Source organism: Dichomitus squalens, assembly GCF_000275845.1.
Source record: "Dichomitus squalens LYAD-421 SS1 unplaced genomic scaffold DICSQscaffold_26, whole genome shotgun sequence".
Taxonomy (NCBI): Eukaryota; Fungi; Basidiomycota; class Agaricomycetes; order Polyporales; family Polyporaceae; genus Dichomitus; species Dichomitus squalens.
Window position 1 is genome coordinate 313,804 of NW_006766908.1, and position 8,712 is coordinate 322,515.

The following is an 8,712-nucleotide window of genomic DNA, read 5'->3' on the forward strand; positions in this document are numbered from 1 at the left end:
TCTAAGAATTGAACCCGAGAGAAAACTACACCTTTCCCGCGCGCTCGCCCTGTCAGGGAAAATGTCCGGGAAAGGTCAGCTTTCACAGGCTGAGCGTCGGAAAACCTTTGTGAAAGCTAGCCATTAAGCCCCTTTCTCCACTCTGGCGAGTGGCACTCCAAAGTTGTTCTGTTGTATGAGAAGAAACGTGTTGTATCTTTCTGTGAAAGTCATTCTATACTTGTGGGAGAAACGGAGGGAATATCAGCTGTTCAAGTTAGGACTGCCCCGGAAAATCTCTTACATTTCGCAGGGTTGGATTATGCGCCATGTGTCTGTTCCTCCGCGGAATCGGAGATCTCCGACCCGAGAGGGCAAGAGATTAGATAGGAAGACCGACGATAGCCGAAAACGAGCTCGGCGACACTTCCTCTCTGCCCTCCATCTCCTTCTGCTGGCATCTCGTCTTGAACTTCAATACTCATCATGAATCCGATTGCATTCGACTCCCCAGTCACAACGGCGGCATACCTCAGAACTCTACCAGCGATCCGCGAGAGATGCCGTCGCGTGCACGCCCTTGCCCAGGAGGGTAAGCTCGAATACTTCGACTACCATCCGGAGAAGGAGCCGGAAGTTGCGGCTTTCTGCGTAGATATCATAAAGGTACGTCTCACTGTCTCGTGTATGCACCATAAAACTCATGTTGATCTGATAGCGTGACTTTGGCACGAACTTCGCGGCTGTAAGCGTGTAACGGTATCTGTTCACCTACGCTGGCTGATACTTCGCACTCATACCAGATTCCGCCTCATGGGAGGTGGAGACACCTCGATGCCGGACGTTCGCGTGTAGATCCGCTCATCAACAAGTGGCGAAACTCCCTCAATCCTCCTGACGTGAAGGAGACCACGCGGCGACTTATCGATCTCTTCCTCGTCTCCGTTTTGCTCGATGCAGGCGCGGGTAACTCGTGGTCATTCAAGGAGGAATCTTCGGGTTTGAGCTTCTCGCGATCCGAAGGGCTTGGGGTCGCCAGTATCGCCATGTTTGAGCAGGGTCTCTTCTCCGGGGATGCCGCGAATCCTTATCAGGTCGACGGTGGGTGTCCATTGCGCGCATACAGAGAGCATGCTGTCATATCAGTGTCCGTTCCTACTGCTGGTCAGCTGACTCGAGCCAACAGCCGATGGTCTTTCCAAGGTCACTGCGTCCAAAGTGGCAAACGCCATGCAAGTATCGGCTAGCAACCCTTTGGTCGGACTCGAGGGTCGGACTTCGCTCCTGGTGAATCTGAGCAAGGCTCTTCGCGCGAGTGTCACCTACTTCGGAGATGCCGGTCGGCCTGGCCATATTGTTGGTACGTGATGCAATCCGTCTGACTGGCCTGACTGACCTGACGAATCACTTCAAAGACTTCCTTGAGTCGGAATCTGTCGCAGAGGGCGGTGTTCGACGGGTGCACATATCCGCGCTCTGGACCGCTCTTATCGAGGGTCTTGCTCCTATATGGCCCGCAACACGGACGACGCTAGGCGGTATCCCGCTTGGTGACGTTTGGCCGTGCGAAGCGCTCAAGAAGCAGAGCGCGACCGCTGGCACGTACAAAGAGGGAGATGAACTTGTCCCTTTCCATAAGCTGACAGGATGGATCACATACAGTCTCGTTGAACCACTTGAGAAGGTGCTGGGTTGGAAGTTCGAAGGCATCGAGCATATGACTGGTCTGCCTGAGTACAGAAACGGTACAGTTACTTTCCTATCACTCGTTGGATGTGCTCATTCGGAGACTTCTCGGGCAGGTGGTCTCCTCGTGGATCTCGGAGTACTCTCTCTACGGCCCGGCGTACTGGATGCCTCGTTGTACCCAGACCCCAGCTCAAGCATACCGAAGCTGCCTCCTTCCCACCCCGCCATCATCGAGTGGAGAGCGATGACGGTCATCGAGCTGTATGATTCTTCTTCCCCACATCTCCGATTTTGCTAAGCGGCTTGCTGTCTTTAGGGACCGTGTCGCTGACGAAATACGGAGGCAGCTGGACTTGTCAGCGGAGCAGCTCACTCTCGCTCAGGTTCTGGAGAGCGCGACGTGGAAAGGAGGGCGTGAGATTGCAAAGCAGAGACGTCCTGCAATGGGTGGACCACCTATTGAAATAGAAAGTGATGGCACAGTGTTCTGAGATTGTGCAGGGATAGCATGTCAATTGTGTTCTGTGAGAAATGCAACGAGATTTCATGATCACAAAGCTAGTCATGTACTAGATGCATGCTAGCAATTTGGTAGGGGATAACACTGAATAGTATGACTTGTGCCAAATTGAGGAGAGGCATGGTAAGTGAGGAAGACATGACAGGTAAGGTCCCTGTTTTTGGAATAGAGAGATAATGTGGAAACAAATCTGAGGGTTTGATGTTCTGTGACTGTTCCCTACATTAGGAAACAATTTCTTGCCATGGGAATGCTCTTGAGTATTCTGAGTTGGTGTCACAGTTTTCTTGTGCCACGTGACCTGGGGGTCATGTGTACTGGAACAGACACTCACCTTGACCGCGGACAACTCGTATCAGAAAGTGGAGGGGCCAGGATTGAACCCCAGACCTCATGACGGCCGGGAGCGCCCATCCTCACTCACTGACAGGTGACTGATGTGATAGCAGGAGCACTTATTCATTGGAAGGGGTCCGGACTCGGCACGACTCAGGTATTAGTCGTAAGGTCACCATGAGGCAGGTCAGAGGGTAGGACATGAGGCAGAGAACTCTGACCAAACAATGGTCAATAGGTACCTGGTCTGTGCACCGGTGTATTAGTATATATAGTAGGGAGTCTGAGGCAGGGAACCTCAGACTTGATCTTCTCATCGATTCCCCATCTCCTCTGTAGGTAGCTAGCAGCCCTACCTTCCTTACTGCCCCTTCTAGTCTAGGGAATACATCTCTTCACATCTCTTGCTGTGTCACCTCTGGTTGCTTCGCTTCTCAGCACCAACCTCTGCATCAGTAAGCTTTGCCCTTGTTTGTTTTGGTGGCACAGCTCGTTGGCTGTGACAGTTGGCCTAGGCAGATACCCTGTTCATGAGGGATGTTGAGCATCCACTGGGGGAGCAATTCTAAGCCACAGGAGCATACTCTCAAATGTCTGACCATTTGCCTTAAATTCACACAGCATCATGTAGATATATATGGAGATATAAATAAACTGTTACAGCAAAGAATACACAAATTACATACATGATATGGATACACTAGTGACTTTAAGCCTATATGATCCAATTCAAGCAACTCAGTTATATAGGCACATATTATAATGTGTGCTTACAAAGCAAGTGAGGTACAATGCAAGGGTACTAGTGGTCGCGGAAAGTATTCAAACACTCGTGTTTAGGTGCCCATTGACTGCTCCTCCTCCTGGTCCTGTAAGTAGTATAAGTAGACATATCTCTACAGTAATTGAGGTATATATTGCTGTTATTGTCAGGAATGTGTGCGCACCATGTGATAGGGATATGATCTCTATCTTGAGCCAAACTAGGCTCAACAAATCTCAGCATGCTCAGTGAGCATGAGTAGAACATTTGCCATTCTTGGGTGCTAGGGATTGATCAGCATACCTCCATATTCTTGCACATATATCTAGTCATAGAGGAGGGTCTATATTATTAGTGGTCACCAGCTTTTGGCCATCTCTTTCTTGAGAAAATAGTCCTACAATACTAGACCAGCTCTTTCTATGAAGCTAGTAAGACACTTTCTTGCCATTCTTTGGTTCCCCTTATAAATACTGTGCACCCTGTTGTTATAGGTAGATGCATAGAGAGGGATACTAATATAATCAGAACTCAAGTCTCTAACTTTAGCTATGGTATTGGAGAAATGCCCAGTAGAATACAATATCCTTGAACTACGCTTACTTTGGACTCATGTTAGCACTAATCTTTCCAAGCAGAGGCATAGATACACTATACTTTCTGATGTTGTAGAATCTCCCATATAAGCAGACTCATGCGCAAGAAGTTGGAGGTACTCTGATCAATTCTCAGTACCCAAGAATAGTGAATGTGCTGCTCATGCTCACTGAGCATGCTGAGATTTGTTGAGCCTAGTTTGGCTCAAGATAGAGATCATATCCCTATCACATGGTGCGCACACATTCCTGACAATAACAGCAATATATACCTCAATTACTGTAGAGATATGTCTACTTATACTACTTACAGGACCAGGAGGAGGAGCAGTCAATGGGCGCCTAAACACGAGTGTTTGAATACTTTCCGTGACCACTAGTACGTTCATATTGTTACCATCGGTACGCCCCACCCCCATCTTTTTGTTATTGAATTACTCCTTCTCGTCGCCCTCGTGTACACTCAACCCTCTTCCTATCCCTGGCGGCCTATGCTTACCTTTCCAGCTCTCCGTCGTCCACCTGTACACTATCATCCCCCACTCTGTCGCGGAGACTAGGCGTGACGGTCTGAGGCTCAGTGATCGGTGCCGAGTCGAGCATAGCGTAAGACTGAGGACGTAGGAGGAGAGGGAAAGAGAGGAGTATACAAGGCAGAGGGCGGGCGACGGTGCGGACAGAGAGGTCTCGCACAGCACGGCACCGACATACCAGGGAACCGAACCAAGGGTTAAAAGGGCCAGGGCGGCACGGAGGCACAAACCTACCAGCAAGACGTAGTGGCATACAGGCATAGGCTAGTCCCTAGTCCCCAGTGACGTAAGTATATTGACAAGTACAAAGATACAAACGGTAACTCACCTAGTCCCCAGTGACGTAAGAGGTAGTGCTGCAGGGTCCGGTCAAGTCCGGTTTTCGGACCCCCAAGCGAGAGGACCGGGACCATGACCAGACGGGACTGTACTTGTTTGGGGCGGACCGGACTGCACCAGCGGTCCTGTTAAGACAGGACCGGACCTCGGTCCTGTGACTGGTCTTGACCGGTCAAGACTGATTTGCAGTCCTTTGCGGTCTTGACCGGTCTTGACTGGTTATGGGACCGGTCATGACCGACTTGAGGCCAAAAAAGAAGTGAGATCAATGCCAAAACAGCTACTATAATGCTACTCAGTCCGAATCTGAGCCGCTAGGTACGTCATCATTCCCGTATGCCTCAGCTATGATACGCTCCGCCTTCTCCATGCTCTCAAACTCCTGCAAATAAATCTCCTCAATGGTATCTTGATTAGCGCGTGCGTAGTCAACCAGCTTAGGCTTCCAGTAATACTTCAGGCATTCAATCTGCTCGAAAAGCTCTGGATCGAGGGTGGAGCGGCGGTCGGTAGACACCTGTTTTGCCCGTGAGAAAAGCGACTCAATACCTACCGAGGCTGCGGCAATCGGAAGAATGTCTATGGACATCCGACCTAGCGTGGGCCATGACCTGTGAAAGCACTACAATAGGGCAATTTGGTGAAAACAACTATTGGGGGCACAGATAAACACACTTACCTCCCAATACTTCACAGTATCCATGTCCTTCTTGACCTCCGGAGTGCCACAATCCTTGAACCAGCTCTCGAGCTCCAATTTCCATCTGTCCTCAGGCTCTCCACGCCGCAGCATGGCTTGGCACGCACGATCATACTCATCGTCCGAATCAGTCCCAGTGGGAGACAATTCCTCAGCTCCTGGTCTCGCAGCATCTGCTGTCGGACGCCCGAACCGAATGGGCCAGTATTTCCGCATCTAGAGCAGGTAAACATGAGTAACTAAACAGCAATAGTCACAATACAGAACCCACAGCCTTTTCGACAACTTCACGGGCATATGCGACCCAGTTCCGGGGGTTTGGAATGCCAGCTGTCACATCAGCCAGATATTCGGCCTCTCCACCCCACTGGTGTTCTATGTACTCAAACTTGTAGTAGGGGTGAATGACTATTGTTGCAGCATGTTACGTCAGTAAAGAGCAAGAGCAGAAATAACAAAAGCCACGTACGGAGGGCGAGGATGTAGATGTCTGCATTGTTCAGCCTCTTGTAGTACTTGTCAAGCTTCGATAGACCTGCTTTGAGAGCGTCATGAAACAACCCGTAGTCAGGGTCCCGAGACTTCTTCTCCCACTTCGAGACAAGGCACTCGATAGTGGGGATCACCTGATGCAATGTTGGCGAGCGTGTGGTGGAACATATCTGATGATAGCTATTTGCATCCTATATGGTGTAAGAACATGCATTAGTATTTTCCGATCACAAGACAAGTGCAAACGGACATAAGGCACATACTTCTAGAATTTTACCGCAGAGATTGACACACTCCCAATCATCATCCGAAAGCATAAATGCTGACCACGGAATCTTCTTCGGAGGTGCACCCTTCCGTTGGAAAGTGGTGATCGGTCCAAATCAGAGGTCTGCGACCGCCACAAATGCTTTCATTGTCTGCTCGGATACACGTCAGCAATATGTACAAGGTGATTTGTCCGACATGCAAAACTGTGGGGAGACACTCAAAAGAAGAGGATGAACAACAAGCGCATGGCTCAGAAGATCTCGACACCTCCAACAGAGGGCTCAGGGAGGGGGGGCAGGAGCAGGAGCACGAGCAGCGGGAGTACAAGTGTGAGCGCGATTGTGAATCCCAAGCAGGCGATATCGAGCCTCTCTACGAGGCATTCGTTCTCCAGCCGCATAAGCTGCGATCCGCCCTGTAGTTCAACATAGCCAGCGACGTCGTAAACGGGGGCGACCAAAACACGCTCCCATTATGCCTCACACTAAGTATTTCCAGTGTCTCCACCGTGCTCAGGTCGGTGTGCGTGTACGCGAACCCGTTCCTGTCGCCATTTGCACGTGCGACACGCTCCATTGCAATGCGCGTCCAGAGCATCGGAGAGTTAATCGCCACCTCTCCCCAACACAGGCACACGAGCATCAGGTTTGAGAAGGTGAGCGAGTCCTCGTCTTCTTCGTCCAGGACCGCAATCGAGAAGATCGATGAGAGCGGATCGTTGGGCATGCGCTGGACAGGAGAGTGCATACAGACGGCTGAGAGTATTGTCTCCGGCAAGTAAGGTATCGACAGGTACAGAGCTGATCTTCGAGGGCTTGATATCCACGGAGCAGCGGATGCGCCACGCGAAAAGCTTCCTGCTAGTGGTGCAACATCCTGTGGACGACACTGGGATGAGGACTTGTCGGCGTACATTGCGGCCATGAGCGCGGCTGTGTCGCACGCATCGTACCGTGGGGGCTTGGTGAAGTACTCAGTCGTCTAGGATATTGTGGTGGGTGGGCGAGTGAGAGGCTGTTCGAGAGTAGCGTGCGACGTGGCAGAAGGGTGCATGCGGGGGGTAGGATGGATGAGGGGAGTGTGGTGCAAGATATAATCTGTGGCAGGGCGACGGATCGTGGCCTGTTGTGCGGCGCAAGTAGGCCTTGTGGGTGAGGGCGCGGTGAAAGGGAGCTAGGACAATAAGACATTTGTATGGTGTTTGAGGCATAGAAAGGATGGACGAACGCACCTTGTCGTCGTCAGGTCGTACAAGACGGCCGCAGAGGGCGCTATGGGATCAGGCGGACTTGAGCGGCGCGCTGTGCTTCGACGGAAAGCAGGCAGGGATAAAGTATGAGACAACATTGCGATCCGACATTGGCAAGGTGATATGCGGGCAGAGAGAATGATGGGAGAGACAATGAGGCTCGGTGCATGTCTGGCCGAGCGGTGCATGCCATAGAGAAGAGTTTGGGAGTGACGGGCAACGTGGGACGTCAAATAGCATCGCCGTCTCGTGGTTCCACTGCGGTGCAGCCCGGACAGTGGTGTCCATAGCCAGGCGGGTACTCAGGGAGGTGGGGGATGCGAGCACTCGCTCTGCTTGCGCAGATTGACCGCCTCCGACTTGACACGCCAGTGTTGGAGGTGATGACGGTGATGGGATGGTCCCTTGGCACTGGGCAGAGTAGGGTATTGATGGAGCGATGAGAGGCTGGTGTGCCGGACGATGAGAATGCCCCTAGTTTGACACCAGGGATGTGCGTGCGCCCGCGAGACGACCTTGCTCTTGAAGGCGAGCTTGTTCTGCGATATTGCGATCCTCGAACAGTCTGTGAAACACCCTATGCACAGAAAGGTCTCGTCCTTGCTGGCATCGCAACATATGGGGTCGCAAAGGAGCAGCGTGGAACAAGATGGGGAACAAGGCGGATGCAGTGACCCAAGGGAACGGACACCGTTGTGTGAATTTGAGGAGACGACATACCTTTTTTAGCCTGTAGCAGTGCTCAACCATCCTGCCGGCACTCAGTCATCGGGTCTTCGTGTGCAGGATGAGGTTGAGAGGCCGTTGCATCTGGAAAAACAGCCTTTGCGAATTGACACTAATTATCACTATTCAGATAATCTCATCTATATTAGCAAGTGTTAGTAGAGATGACATCTACATTAGAGCTACTATTCAGACGCACTTCTTCAGTAGTGCAACTAAGCACTAATTAGTATACTTGGTACTAGTTATAACTACTCTTCACTATCGCTTTTTCTATAGTGCCATGTAGTGCCAACATGATACTACTATAGCACTACCGCAAATGTGGTCCTCTAATTTTCGCTATTTTGCACTACTGTAGTACTATTTTGCGCTATTTTAGCACTACTCATTTAGGGGAGACTCAAATAAGATGACAATCCTTTATTTATAGCTCATAGTTCTCAACTCAAGCATTACGCACCTCTATAGCTGCAAAATCACCATGATAGCTGACTTATATTTGAGGGCACAACTCAAC

At 50.7% G+C, this 8,712-nt stretch overlaps 3 protein-coding genes across 3 annotated transcripts; 1 reads left to right on the forward strand and 2 right to left on the reverse strand.

Annotated features, from left to right (window-relative positions):
- The first annotated feature begins 435 nt into the window (after positions 1-435).
- On the forward strand, positions 436-2,214 carry DICSQDRAFT_108610 (uncharacterized protein). The gene is made up of 7 exons (XM_007367567.1): positions 436-645; positions 698-724; positions 783-1,080; positions 1,166-1,339; positions 1,395-1,724; positions 1,782-1,929; positions 1,985-2,214. Exons 1-7 carry the CDS (start codon positions 466-468, stop codon positions 2,157-2,159), a joined length of 1,332 nt encoding a protein of 443 aa, XP_007367629.1. The 5' UTR covers positions 436-465; the 3' UTR covers positions 2,160-2,214.
- Positions 2,215-5,203: 2,989 nt separating this feature from the next.
- DICSQDRAFT_26240 (uncharacterized protein) lies at positions 5,204-5,362 on the reverse strand (the record flags this gene model as incomplete). Its single annotated transcript, XM_007367568.1, has 1 exon — positions 5,204-5,362. A coding segment is annotated over one exon (159 nt), but the record flags the coding sequence as incomplete, so codon positions are not given.
- A 1,105-nt stretch (positions 5,363-6,467) lies between these two features.
- On the reverse strand, positions 6,468-6,943 carry DICSQDRAFT_171868 (uncharacterized protein; the record flags this gene model as incomplete). Its single annotated transcript, XM_007367569.1, has 2 exons — positions 6,468-6,632; positions 6,701-6,943. 2 exons carry the CDS (start codon positions 6,941-6,943, stop codon positions 6,468-6,470), a joined length of 408 nt encoding a protein of 135 aa, XP_007367631.1.
- Between the last annotated feature and the right edge of the window lie 1,769 nt (positions 6,944-8,712).

Coding starts and splice junctions, on each gene's coding strand:
- DICSQDRAFT_108610 (XM_007367567.1), top strand. CDS start 466: ATGAATCCGATTGCATTCGACTCCCCAGTCACAACGGCGGCATACCTC. Junction 646..697: donor TCTGCGTAGATATCATAAAG/GTACGTCTCACT, acceptor TTGATCTGATAG/CGTGACTTTGGCACGAACTT. Junction 725..782: donor TTGGCACGAACTTCGCGGCT/GTAAGCGTGTAA, acceptor CACTCATACCAG/ATTCCGCCTCATGGGAGGTG.